This window comes from Coffea arabica, chromosome 7e (assembly GCF_036785885.1).
Source record: "Coffea arabica cultivar ET-39 chromosome 7e, Coffea Arabica ET-39 HiFi, whole genome shotgun sequence".
Taxonomy (NCBI): Eukaryota; Viridiplantae; Streptophyta; class Magnoliopsida; order Gentianales; family Rubiaceae; genus Coffea; species Coffea arabica.
Window position 1 is genome coordinate 14,286,768 of NC_092323.1, and position 14,381 is coordinate 14,301,148.

At 35.6% G+C, this 14,381-nt stretch overlaps 1 protein-coding gene across 2 annotated transcripts; it reads right to left on the reverse strand.

The window, feature by feature from the left end:
* Window positions 1–274: 274 nt before the first annotated feature.
* On the reverse strand, window positions 275–12,525 carry LOC113700485 (protein ACTIVITY OF BC1 COMPLEX KINASE 8, chloroplastic). 2 transcript variants are annotated; one of them, XM_027220961.2, is made up of 21 exons: window positions 11,887–12,525; window positions 10,534–10,669; window positions 9,751–9,917; window positions 8,415–8,535; window positions 8,179–8,279; window positions 7,744–7,842; window positions 6,601–6,711; window positions 6,434–6,513; window positions 6,265–6,334; window positions 5,901–5,974; window positions 5,724–5,793; window positions 5,512–5,600; window positions 4,648–4,772; window positions 3,968–4,048; window positions 3,828–3,888; window positions 3,673–3,727; window positions 3,491–3,589; window positions 3,303–3,392; window positions 2,019–2,078; window positions 1,807–1,929; window positions 275–898 (listed from the first exon to the last, which is right to left on the reverse strand). In XM_027220961.2, exons 1-20 carry the CDS (start codon window positions 12,379–12,381, stop codon window positions 1,813–1,815), a joined length of 2,301 nt encoding a protein of 766 aa, XP_027076762.1. In that variant the 5' UTR covers window positions 12,382–12,525; the 3' UTR covers window positions 275–898; window positions 1,807–1,812. The 2 variants fall into 2 exon arrangements, with proteins under 2 accessions (XP_027076762.1, XP_027076763.1); XM_027220962.2 differs by having other exon boundaries at window positions 275–948.
* Window positions 12,526–14,381: the final 1,856 nt, after the last annotated feature.

A 14,381-nucleotide genomic window follows, 5' to 3' on the forward strand; every position in this document is an offset into this window, starting at 1 on the left:
AAAACATACTTCAAGACAGCATGAGCTATCATGGTTGAAGATGTCAAACTTTCACACGGAAATCAGATTAAGTATTGGCTTCTGCACATGGACATCCAACCTACGGACAGGTACAGCTCAATGACTTGGACGAACGTGTGTTATCCAAGAAGCCAAATAGAATAGGAGATGGAGATAGAGAGAGGGACACGAAAGATAGATACTTCCTTTGTCTCTTACAAAACCAGACTTAATCTGGTACTCTGGTCAATAGTAACTCTACAAATCCCAAGCATAGAAACACAAGCATTATATATCTGACTTGAATGGCATAAACTGAAGTTCTTAAAAATCTCTGTCATCTAAAGAATGACATTTTTTAGTCTATGGCATTACAGGGTACAATTGGATCAAAACTTCCTAAGAGGAGGTTGTAGTTACAAGAATTGCTATATGCATTACACATGCTATACAATGGTCTAACAATTTTGATGTAAAAAATCTACAAAGTTACATACATCTATACACAAGGGCTCCAAGAAGTCAGACAGCAGAGTTATTATAGCCTGCCACAAACGAGCTTAAGGAGACATTCTTGTTGAGAAGTTTGAAAACTCAGCCAAGTGCCTTCAGCTATCATAAAAAACAACTTTGACTAAATGTGTAAAGCTCATTGTCTTCACGTTAACTTGCCTGGACCTCGATCCTTGTTAGTAGGATGACCCTGGACCTCAAGCCTTTACCAGCAGGATGCCCCTGGACCTCAACCACCAGGACGACCAAGCAGCTCCTTCCGTAATATCGTGATGGTAATTCTTAATAGATTTTACCAGTTCTGCACTTCTTCAGGTTTTGCAGGATGGGAGGAAGTTGCTTTCATCAGAAATGACGTCTCCCTATTGATGAACTCACTTTGAATCTATAATATATAATCACCACAGAAGTGATTCTCAGCAGCAGGTCTAATACCTAATACAAACCAGAAAAGCTTATACAACCTAATAGCTCATCATTTCAGGACAAACTCGAGAAAAGAAATGCCTTCTCTACCTTCATTCTTATTTAGAAGTACTTGTCTTAAGAATGAACTAGTGGGAACAAGATTTGGAAAATGAAAATGAACAGTCATTATGTAAAAAGTTAATTGTTTGTAATTTCAGATAAAAAGCTGAAAAGAAAAGGCAGCTGTAAGTCTTCCTTCATCGTTTCTGAGAAATCAAAATATCCTGACCTCTAACCACAGCCTTGATGTAAATCAGGAAATATATTTTACGTTTGATACAATAAAAGACCAATTCTAGCGGCCCAATAGTTGAAACTTTCTTCACTAGTTATTGAAGTCGAAAGAGTTTATGCTTGTCTGCTAGGTTTTCAAATGAACTAAGTATTCATCAGAAATCTAGTCTTGCTGAATCAAAAAAGAAAAAAACAGAAGGTCAAATCAGCTGGGTTTTTTTTTTCTCAATTATTTCTGTTCAAGACTTCCGACAAGAGTACTAAAACTTCTCGACCGTTGGGTTGGACCCACAAAGAAAATAATCCTAAAAAATGGTTTTCAAATGTTTTGGGCTGTCGATATTCAATCACTTTGAGGACATAAGTCATAGCGCAATGAACCACTCCAGGGCCGGGCCAGGGCCAGAGGGATCTTTCATTTGTCCTTCTTTACATGGTCCATCACTTCAAATAAAAAGCTATTCTGCATCCTTTTAATATTAAGTCTTACAAATAACTCTTCTTAAACGCATTTTTGTCAGTAATGATGTGAATATTCTTTTATTATTTTTCTATAGGTGAAGAGTGAATACAAAATAAAACACCACTCACCAAGGTCTAGGCAGTTCCAGTTATCAACCTCTCTCGCTGATCTAATTTCTTCACTTTCACAACCCCAATAAGAACTTGCAAGCCAAAAAATGCACAGATGGCATATGCTATGGATGCGGGCATCTGAAAAACAAAATGCATTCACATGAAGCTTATACAAAAACGGACTCCAAATGTATATTATTTTCTCTACAAAATGATGCACCACTTACAGTGATAGAATTGATATACAGAATTGTTGCAAGGTTGATTAAGCTTCCAGCAGCAACTGCCTGTAGTAGATTATCGCACAAAACAGGAACAAAGTCACTTACGAGAAAGGCAATTTGTCAGGAAGGGTTCAGCATAACATGACTAAAATCCAAAAATTTCAGTCAAACATGTTTGAAAGATATTTGAAACTCCAAGAACTTGTAAGCTAGTAGAAACAAATTCACTATTAATAGCCAACTTAATTCCAAGTTCCAAGTCTAACTTTATGATGACCAGTCTGAGGCCAACATTTTCTCAGGTTCATCTAATGACAATCAACCAATGATATCAAATTAAGATTCCATGCGCATAACATTTAAAGGCGTAACAGAAAGGTCTTGACAATAAGTAAATGGTCTATGACAATAGTAAAATGTCCTGTTACCAGGTCATGTAATATCAATATACCATAAAAGTTCGGATAAGCTATAAGACAGGAGAACAAGGTCATATTAAAAAAAAAAAAAAAGATCAATGACAGGCCAGACTAATACCCAGGCTAGGAAAATATCACACTGCACTGAGCCATACAAGTTCGGCCTATGTAGCTCACAACCTGGCCCAAATACTTTATCCCAGCTTCAGTGTATTATTGAATTTTCCGTTGGTTGTAGCGGGAGGCTACAAAATAAGGCTTTCCTTTGAGAACAAGGGACAGGACATTGGCAAGGGTACTGGAAAAAAAGATGGATCCTCTACGATCATTTTGAAGAGAATTTAGTCCAATTTCCAGTCAGGTACAGAGGTAAAAAAGTGCCAAAGATGACAGGAATTACTTTTCTGGGAATTTCTGTTTCAGCAGCCATAATGTGTTTACATTCTGAGATTGCAAACTTATAGGGTAAAAATGAAAATTCTCTATTCACGTAATTTTCTTTCTACAGAATGGTTACAACAATCGCTTTCTTATAGTTTGTCAAAATTACAAGCTTCAAAACACACATTTGTACAGTACTAGACAATATGTTTTGCTTCTATACATAGAATTCTTCCTAGGATGTGGAGCAATTTCATGCCAGCTAGGATGAGAAAGAAAATTAGCATAATATCATGTATTTGACCATTTAAAATAAACATTGCAGCACATCATGAGATACAGTAGCACAATATAACAAAGAAAATCTTCAATTATAGCAATAAGAAAATGCATATTTTTCCGAGTACCACCAGTAAACTAGACTTAATTTTAGCAAGGGATTTAAACATAATCTGGAAGAGTGACTAGAGTAAACCAGAACACTCACACTTCCTATTGTCTTCTGGACAGCAGCAATTCTTTGGAAAGCTCTCTCAGATTCCAAAGCCCTGACACGAAGCTTCAAATCTCCTTGCTCCTACAACCAATGTTTAAATGATATGTCAATTTCACACTTGTGACAGATTAAACCCATCCAGAATTAAGTGGAAAATCAAGAAAATATGTAATCTCTACCAGTCGCTGAATGATTTCAGCCAGCTTTTCAACTCTATCAGCCTGCCTAAATAAGTTGTAGAATGCACGGGATTGTCTATCCCACCTCTTTCTGAAGTCCTGAAAATAGCCACATTTAAGTCTCAAGACCTTGTTAGATGCTTAAAGTCAAGCAAATACAAAGACAGTCAGCAGGAACCCACCTTCAAGATAACTTCAACACCAGCTTCACGAAACCTCAGCAACTCCAGAGCATAGCTGCACGGATTGTCATGAAATTCAAGTTCAGATAAAACAAAAGCAAATGATTATTATAGGTCATTAATACATCAAGGAGAACATCCATGCATGAACTCACGGTTTGGCTATCTCAGTGATATCAAATCGAGGATCAAGGCCTTTCCCTATTCCATCCAACACTGTGAAAGAGCTTTGAGGTAAATGCCAGAAATAGTTACAAATATCAGAAAACCAAACAAATGAAGAATGAAACAATACCTGAAAATGCTCTGACAACAAAAGTGAATGTGGCAGGAAATCTAAAGGGTTGATCAGCTGCAATGGCTAATAAATCTTCCCCTGTTCAGGAACAAAACAGTTATTAGTAATTGCCAACTGGCTGTCATGAGGATTAAATGACAGCAAACTGGCAGAAGTTTAAAGATAGATTGATACAAAATCAGTATACTGTAGATGTAATGGATAAGCATTCCCATGATTAAACAGTGAGAGTAAGAAAATCTCTGTTTAAATAACTTCTCAGCCACGAAATCAGAGAAAAGGACAAGTTTTTAACTGCAGTTGATATATATAACAGATATTCTGATAGGACCAGAAGATAAAAGTCGATTACCTCCCAAAATCCCCAAACTTTAAAATGTAGCTTCATTCTTAAAATTTACATTAATTAGTATTTAAAGCTAGTTACTATGAGTGACAGACCCTATCTGCCTCTCTTTGTTTTCGTTCTCAAATTTTCTTAGGGGTTTTCAGAATGAATTTTTCATTTCTTTCTATAATATCTTGAAAGCTATAGCAAATATAAAATTAGCTTCCAGACACCATTTCCCTCCTTTTCTGTTTGTTGTAAGCCACCTTTGTAAATGCAACTTGCCAAACTGCCATAGTAGTCCAAAATTCAACAGCTTGAGTATTTCAAAATGATCTAAGTAAAATACCTATTGCAGCTAAACGTTGCTTCTTCTTCTCTATTTTCTCCTCCTTGCTCAATGGCTTTTTAAATCCAAGTTCTGTTGCAGCCATTTCCCGTTCTCTTCTCTGTGCAGCAAGGCGTTCTTCAAAGCTACAAAATTTACATTTCATCCTTAGTTATTATGATTACTTCAAATGTAAAACTGCAAGGCGTTCTTCAAAGCTACAAAATTTGCATTTCATCTTTAGTTATTATGAGTACTTCAAATGTAAAACTGGAACCAGAATTTTCTAATTCAAGCCTTTCCATTCTAATTCCTGTCTAAGGTGGAAAAGAGGCAAAAACCGAGCTCTCCAAAGTGTGGTGAAGTCTCTCACACACTACAGATTTCAAACAAAACCATTTATTAGCCCACAGGGAGAAGTTGAACAAAGACCTCAACCATTTATCATGCACAACTTCTGTTAGCAGAATTTTGAAGTCTGGCCACTGAAGGCCACTCTATGATTCAAATACATCCATCATATGAGGTAAATACAGCCCCGAAACAAGAGCATACATGCTAATTTTCAACAGGCATCTAGTTCACTTGTGCCTGCTAGTTTTTGCTAGCAATGCCTAGCAGCAACCTAGGGAATCAAACAAGTGAGTGGAATCCTTAGTGTGCCTAAATATTTACTAACATCATTAAAAATGAATCCATTTCTATATTGCACTGCTTCCTCTTTAAAACTGACAACGTTTCTTAAAAACTTTTGTGAACCAATGCATCACAATTTATTTCCCTAAATAGCTTACTATTCTACAATTGAGCACCCTAAAGGAGTTTTAAAGTGGATGACCCAAAATTTGAAAGTGAGCTTCAAGAATTTTTTTAACCAGGAAGTACCTGTTAAGGAAGAACTGTGCAGTTCGTCTAACAGCAGTCACGTCTCCAGTAGGCACAAGAACACCCATCTGAATCATTGCTTGAAGGACCTGCATAACACAAATCTTCAGTTATTAATATGGTACTTTGTAACCGTACTCAGCCATGAATTCCAGGTTCAAAGTGCAATAAGTAGAAAATGAAAGCATTACAGAAAATTAAGAAATATTTACCTTGTCCGCATCCTTCTCATAAACTCCATAAAATACATCCAACAAGCCTTCTCTGATATTTGGGCTTATACTGCAAAAGGCCAACATAAGTATATAGATGGAAAGGAAAGCACATCCTTCCACAAACAACAAAACATCAGTTGACAGGAACTAAGAAGTGAAAAACAACAAGCATACCTTCCCATCATTCCAAAGTCATAGAAAATCAACCTTCCACCATTAACATCATCTACAGCAATATTGCCAGGATGCTGCAAAACTTAGCAATATCATCAAGAAGTAAAAAGAAATTCAAAAGTATCATATTTAGTGTTCTGATCAAGATTCAAATTACTTCAAACCAACTCTAGAATTGGAGCCTAGTGTCAGATTTCAGCAGTTCAAATTTTCACTGTAGTTATAAATAAACGATAATCAATTATTGCTTCAGGCTAATAAATGCACACTCCAACCAATATATCTCTTTCATTTGAAATTGATAACTTAATCATTCTTCACCAAATATAGATGATGCTAAAAGTAGAAGTGTATAGGAAGTTACAGGGTCGGCGTGAAAGAAGCCATGAGATAAAATCTGTTCAAGGTAAGATTCGACGGCATATCTACCCAACCTGATGCACAGAGGATCAGCATCCATTACATATGGAGTCAAAATCTGCTTGCCATGTTTCAAGTTAAAGGTCCTATGATTTTCACTCCATATTGCATACCTTTTGCGATCAACACCCAACTGGTCCAAAGCTTGTATCCTGTTTATTTTTATCCCTGGGACATATTCCATCGTCAGAACCTGCAAATAAAGAGATGGCCTGCTAAACAAGGTGATCTTTTAACAGAAAATCATGTACTGACTTCGACTATTCCTGAAAGTTTAAACCTGTGGAGTGGTGTACTCCCAACATATCTTGGGAACTTTAACATAATCCATGTCCTTAAAGTTAGCTGCAAACAACTCAGCATTAGCAGCTTCCTTTGTATAGTCAATTTCCTGAAAGTAGAAGTTTGACTGAGAATTATTTCTTAATCCAAAACCCAAATAATTTAAGGGAAAAGATGATTAGAAGTACAAACAGAAGCTTAAAAAATTTAGATCTTTCCAGATGTTACAAATTTGAACATTGAAAACTCTTGGCTATAATAGAACAGTTCACTGCAATCAGGCAAAGCCACCATCACCACTGAACTGGTTGAAGCAGCCATTATTATACAGCACAAACATATATCATTGTTATAAATGTATACAGTGTTCAATGCCGCAAAAGGGACAAGACCGCTTTTAGTTCCATGTACTCAGTTGCAGAACTCATTACTGACATGGAAGACTAAAATCCTAAACTCAAGTAAATTTCCTCACTTTTTTGAGGCAAACATAGAGGAGTAACCACATTAAATTTGGAGAGGTTTAAGTTCTCGCTAACCAGCAAGGTGTAAAATCCAGCAAATTAAAATAGTTTTAATTGACTGCACATTCAGTGGAAAATTATAAGTTTAATCAACTTATTGTCTTTGAATTGCCTTTAGCTCAAGTCACAACACAACCAGAGTTTCCGATGTCATCTAATATACACCAGCATAGGCAGCATGTATTAGGATACCAGCAATCATATCCTCTCAGGACCATTCTGGATCTGTCAAACATATTTGTAGGATCATTTCAGGAAAAAAGAACTCACATAATTTAAACTTAAGAACACTTAATCACGGTACCCTAGAAGAGATCTTTTCGATTTGGCTCATATAACCAGTCACTGCAGCCATTGTAAGAGCAATATTGGTGGGTTTTCGTTTCCTGCATAAACCCTCTTTTCATCTTTAGATACTTTTGCAAAGGTTTTATCTTTCTTGTTCAGTATTGTAACACCTTTATACATCTGCTAGTGGCCTCGATGTCTTATTATAAAATAACAACTTTATCCAATATTCCCTTTCCAAAACTTCCCCCGGCAGTCTTTGACCACTTACTAGACTTACATTCATGCCAGCAAATGCACAAAGTGTAGCAACCATAGCACATTATTACCTGATACAAAACATTTGCACACTCATCATAGATGGCAACCCAGTCCCTTTTTGCACCATCTGACTTTGGATCAATCTTTTGAAGGTATTCTGCAATTACCTGTAGAAATCAAGTGATGAGAGTAGAAATTTAACAAGTAAATTTGCCTATTTAACTATTCTAGTTTGTGCCCTTCAAGCAATTACTGTGACTCGATCCTAAAAGCATGACTAAACACTTGTCCAATGACTCCATACTTGACATGTTAATAGTTGTACCAAATCATGCTAAAGCTCCAAACTTGCAGAAAAGTGAATGTTGAAGCCAATATAAATTAAAGTCAGACCAAAAAGATCCAAGTGCATTACTTTCCCACTTTGCTGGGACATAAAGCACTTCATAACAAAATATGATTGCAGGAGCTGAATGCATGAAATTTTTGACTTTTACACTAACCCTCAGATTTTTAAGATCGATATCGAAAAGATCCTTCAGTCCAGGCCTTTGTACTTTAACAACAACTTCTTGTCCATTCACTTTTGCACGATGGACTTGACCTGAAAAAAGAAATTTACTTTGTACATAACTTCTCTTTGCAGAGATACAAAAAGGATAAGCCAATGATTACAACAAGCACATGTTGCTGAAGTCTTATATTTGGACTCCGCTTTGTCTAATGAAGATAATGTTACCAAGACTAGCAGCAGCAATTGGCTCACGATCAAATCGGTCGAACATATCATCCACTGGAGCTCCAAGTTCTTCCTCAACAATAGATACAGCAGTTTCTGATGGAAAAGGAGGAACTTGATCCTGCACAGAAAACCAGCAAGTTGCTTTAGAAATGGCATGGGCTAATTAGTACTTACTTTGGAAGTTGCATGCTCTGGTTAGTTTAAAAATGCTGCTTCAAATGAGTGAAAATTGTTGGCTTTTAGTTTCTAAAGGTAAAACAGAAAACAAAGAGAGACTAAGCATAGGACGCCAAAATAAGCTAACAAAACCTTATTCTTCTTCTCAAAATAAGTGATTGATTTATTTCCTAACTTTCTATTCCCTGATAATTCATTTACTTAGATAATAATCTTAACCGTATGGAACCAGTGATCAATTAAAGAAAATTCATCGGTCACAAGCTAGTTTCTGCAGACAATACATCAGTCATGACAAATCCATACTTAATTCTGCCTTCTAGTAATATTTTCCTCCACCCATAAATACTAGTAGATTTAAGATCTAAATGCACTATGAAAATTTAAACTGACATTCAGTTATTAAATATTGTCTGTTAAACCAGGAAGAATTCTGCCATAATATCAGAAACCTTTTATATTATTTTTTATATTTAACATTATTTAGTAAATATGATTATACAAAGTACATGTGCTTTTTGTTTCTAAAATTTGTTAATCAGTAAGATGGTGCAAAAGCAGGTGATCGCAAGGAATAGAGTAATTGAACCATAATGCAATTGAGAAGCATAGTAACTAATTTAAAATGCCTAAAGAGGTATGATACCTTTGTCACAAAAGAAATAAATCACCAACTCCAAAGCAGGTATTCATTCGTAACACAAGAGAGAGAGAGTGCAGTAGAAAAGAGAGCATACTGGGTGCCTATGTGATGAAGATTTTTTAAAAAAAAAAATTTTCGAGCAGGGGAAGGGTGGGACTTAAGAAGCAGGGAGGGGACAGGGAAGATTTGAACCCATGACCTCTAATTCTTGGGGCCTCAACCTCAGCCACTAGACCAAGGCTTCCTCAGCCATGTGATGAAGAACTTCAAAAAGCAGATTGCAAGAAAATAAACTTGATTTTGGAACCATAGCATGTTTTGGTCTGTTGGATTTATTGTCAAATTGAATAATTGTATTCTCATGAAGCTTGTAAATGACACAAGGAAATTAGAAAAGGATATTCTTCACCATTTTTTTTTTTACCAAAAAGAAAGTTTTGTGCTCCATAATAGGAAACGATAGCATACAATGATGCGAAGAAAATTGAATGCTATTGAAAGGAAGAATTAGACCTGAAGTTCTGACAATTGGTCAACATATTCTTGAGCAAGAATGTCTACCCTTGTCGAGAACTGCTGGCCAACTTTGATAAATGTAGGTCCTAATCTCAAGATATTTTCCTTCAGCCACTTAGCAAGGACCTTTCGCCTCTGAACTTTCTTTTCCTCTGTCATCCCACCTGCATGCACATATCTGTCAAGTGAATAACGTATTTAAAGTCATACAAACTAAAGTACAGAAATCAAAATCAGAATTTAGGGCTTATCTTTGCATGCTGATTTGAAATTGTCAGAATTATGACAGGAAAGATAACAAATGTATTGCAGAAAGGGATCTGTTAGTAAATTTTACGGCAGCATGGGAGCACAATTGTCAATTTCAGCAAAATAGCTAGCAAACTATCATTCTCACAGTCTTCCTGATTGACATTAATACTGATCCAAGTGTAAATTGTTCAAGTATATAAATACAATTAGAAGCCAAAAGCTTGGCTACTCCATGAACTCAAAACAAAGATGTTTATACAATAGCAGAGAATCCTCGAAGGAAACAAACTATAGCAGATCAAGAATAACAGAGAAAAAGTTGAAGGCCAAACGGTCAACCAGAATCAGTGGAGTCATACTTAGCTATCAGTTTACTATTTACTGTAAATGGGTACCATGCTCTTGAATATTTCAAGTCAGGCTCTCCCTCATCCTTTCTTTGGCATTCTCAGTTCAATCAGAAAACTACTCATGCATCAGCCTTCTAGTTATGTGCTAAACAGTCATACACTTTAGACATTAACTGACCTCGGTAGGAGAATTTTTGGTTGTTCAACCAAACCCTGAATACAAAAGTTAGAACAAATCCCCATATTTCCAAGGTCCTTTGAATCGTTGAATATGTCTTAAATCTGCTCCATCGACCCCCAGGAGCAACAGATACCTGCAGAAGGGGGAAAAAAAGCTTCAAACTTCATGGCCTAACAAAAGATAAAGGAGGACAAATAATACATGTAAAAATTCACATAAAAAGCTTCGGTATAATAACTAACCTATCATATAGGAAGTCAAGCTTAACAGGGAAAAAAAAAAGAAATAAAGAAAGAAATGCCATCCTTTCCATGCATCTCATTTAGCTACCCCTTTTCCATGGACAACCAATGTTATTGAACATTTCATTTCAAATACAAAGCAGATGGACCCAATATTTACGTTCCATCATCAATTAACGCAACAAAGTATGAAAGTTACTTTTAAGAACAATATGGAAAACCCTTTTTTGAATTTTGTGTACATACAACATTAAGGCTACTAAAAGTGCCTGTATCATCTTCAGATGCATTGGTAACAATAAGTCTAAACTTTTAATACCACATAAACTATAGTTATAAATAACTATAGAAACAAAACAAGTTATAGTCATATTTATACATGAATAAAACTACAAAAGATTGCAACAAAAATGGATCCCAAAGACTTTGCCACAAAAATCCCTTCTCAAAGTTCTCTAGTTCAAAAACTTTCAATTCTGAGGCAAACAAATTTTCTGTATCAGCACATTTTATTCCTTAACGTAATTACTACTTATAATTACATTATAAACTTGTAAAGATTTTTGACGGTAACTGTATGACATAAAAAAGACCCACTTTTCTTCTTTCCAGCAAGAAACATTTAAGAACCTCCAGTCTCCCCTACTTATTTTGCTCTGCAAAACCCAAACTACCAGCCCATTAGAGGATCTTACTCTTCATGTATCTAAGATCCCAACCATTTTCTTATTTATCAGTATCACCTTTAACCATATCTTTTCCACAGGATATAATAATCAAACCAACCTCAATGCCTACTTCAAATGAAACAGAGGCAAGATTTTTTTGCTTTCTCATTTTCGCATGAATCTCCTACGTTTTCATGCAGCCTAAGATACTTCATGCTCAATGTGAAATGACCAGCCTACATAACCTACCATTACGAATCATCAGTCTTACCTACTTTATATAAGCTAATATTACTCGATATCTCCAGTATGATCAGAAATTAGCACAGAATTCAAATGCTGTTGTTCATTAGAAACCAAGAACGCCAATAAACAATAAATGAACCTAGTAAGCTTTTACCTAAGCAATCAAAGAAGAATGTATAAACACTCATATATACCTCAACTTGCTGGTCTTCGCTTTGCTTAAACCACGCCTCTTCTCGCCCAATTTCCTCTATATTCCTCTTCCTCTTCTCTTCCTCATCCTCCACCATCACTGCCACCAGCTCCTCTTTACTCCTCAGCCCCACTCCTCCATTCCCATTCCCGTCCACATACTTAACTAAACTCCCATTCACACTTCCATTCGTATACTCCTCCACTTCCAAGCCACTAATCCCACCACAACTTCCACTGGAGTTGCCATTCAAACTCCCATTCAACTGAGTTAAAATTTCACTCTCTTTCTCCTCCACCACAGCCGTTCCTTCTTCCCTCTTCGCCGCTAAAATCCTCCAACTCCGGCGACCTAAACTCCGTTCCAACTCAAAATTCAGCCTTCTATAAACCGCGAAGCGCAGCAGCCGCCGCCGCCGCTGGCTAGAAGCATCCGGCGACAAGAATTTAATCTCCGGTAATCTCGAAGCAGATAAAGCAGCCGAAATCGTCGTCATTAGAGGATATAAATTACTCCTAAAACCCTACTCTCTTCATCCAAAGGAGCAAGTGTGTGAGTGTGTGAAAAGTGCGGAGCTCACCGTTTTGTTTTTGGCTTGGTGGAGTAGAAGCGGAGGAAAATGGTGGCTGGAGTTTTTTTCCTTTTCTTACTATTTATATTTTCTATTTATTTTATTTTTTTAATTGAGTTTAGCTGGAGAAGAGGAAACTGAGGTGTGGTTTGTAGAGTGACACGTGGTAAGAAGATGGGAGTGGGAGTTGATTTTGAGATGTTTTGATTGGTTGAGAAAAGTTCCTTCGGATTGTCTGAGCCAAGTTAGACCACTAACCTCAAAAAAGAGTACTAGTGTTTGTCATTTCCCTCTCACGTTTTCTTCGTTTTTGTATTGCTTTAGTTTAGCATTTTTTTTTATTTTATTTTTTTTCGACACAAGGGTGTCTGGATCACTCCTTACGGGGCCGACTAATTCCCTGCGACTCAGGCCCGGCGCCCCAACCCGACCCTAGCACGTTATTGCTTTAGTTTAGCATCTAAAAATATGAAAAATATACTACTCCACTCGGTTTCAAAATTTGTTCCAAGTACCAATCAAATTACACACAAACAATTCAAAACTTTGATAGGATCCCATTTATCAATTAAGGTTAATTGGCTGATAAAAGTTAAAATTGAACCTCAAATTTAACTAATCTGTAAGATGTTGAACTCGAAACATAATTCTAAGAAAGACAATGCTGAATTAAAAATTAACTAAACGCATTTAGTTTTTAACTCACTTTAAACTGAAACATAATTAAATGGGCGATAGATTTTTCTATTTTATGCTCTGAATTAAACAAAAATATATAAAATAAAAGGGCTAGGTTATCAGCCGTAAAATTCAGATATTATCATTCACCTCCAATTATGTAAACTTTTGCCTATAAAAATATAAAATTTTGGAAAAAAAAAACTAAAGATTGTATCCACCTCTTTATCTCGTGCACTGCATAATAAAATAATCCATAAACTATTTTGACTTCAATTTTCTTTATTCATGCTGAATGCCTTCCAAGTATTTAGTTTGAATTTGACTTTCAGCTTCAGCTCCACTTAGTTGTAAAAATGCATGCCAATGGAACAACCAAGATTAATGCCTCAATATCAGAGTTCTTCAAATAAGTTTCATCAAATGTGATTATATTTTAATTCAATGTTGGTTTTTATCTCACCATTTATCAGTCATCTGCATTGATATTGAATCATAATACGTATATAGGATGTATTCATTCTACCTTGGCAAATTACTTTTAATTATATAAAATCTAGAGTTTTTTTTAAAAAAAAAAAAGCTACAAAATGCATTATTAATTCAAGACTACAAACACACACATCGATTGGATTAGTTGCACCAATTGGGGCCGGGCTGCTATAGCTAGGATGGACTGCTCATGTGTTGTATTAATATATAATCGCCAATGTCATTTTGAATCTGGGCCAGCCTGAATTTAGTTAATTCTTGTTGAAACTTGGCTGGCCTCCGAAATGTGCTATTATTGGGCGGATTCTAATAAGTTTAACAAAGTCCAGATCGTGATGCCCAGGTCACAAACTGTTTGCAATTTGGAACTCCACTTTACAAAAACGTGAAAACCGTCTAGTGGTTTATTTGAAATTTTTTTTTTTAGAAAAACACTACTGTAAGAATTTTTTTGATATAATATATATAAGATAAAAAATTATTCAAAGATAATTAAAAAATATATTTATGATACAAACAAATAATGTTGTTCAAATTACAGATTATCCAGACAAACTTGAATCCAAAAATGGTCACAAGCTAAATTCTTTTGAATAATTAGCTATCTACATAACATAAATCATATGATAGATATGATAAAATACTATTATCAATAACAAGAAATATCTTTTCAGATACTTATAATTTTTTAAAACAATCGACAGCGTTTATAGTCTATACTATTCTAATCATGAGTCCTTTTTAACAAGTATTTT

Bases quoted from the DNA above. Each gene is read 5' to 3' on its own strand.
- LOC113700485 (XM_027220961.2), bottom strand. From the start codon at position 12,381: ATGACGACGATTTCGGCTGCTTTATCTGCTTCGAGATTACCGGAGATT. The intron at 8,280-8,414 runs GTAACATTATCT...TTCTTTTTTCAG, and splicing joins AATTGCTGCTGCTAGTCTTG to GTCAAGTCCATCGTGCAAAA. The intron at 6,335-6,433 runs GTATGCAATATG...TCTGTGCATCAG, and splicing joins TTGGGTGTTGATCGCAAAAG to GTTGGGTAGATATGCCGTCG.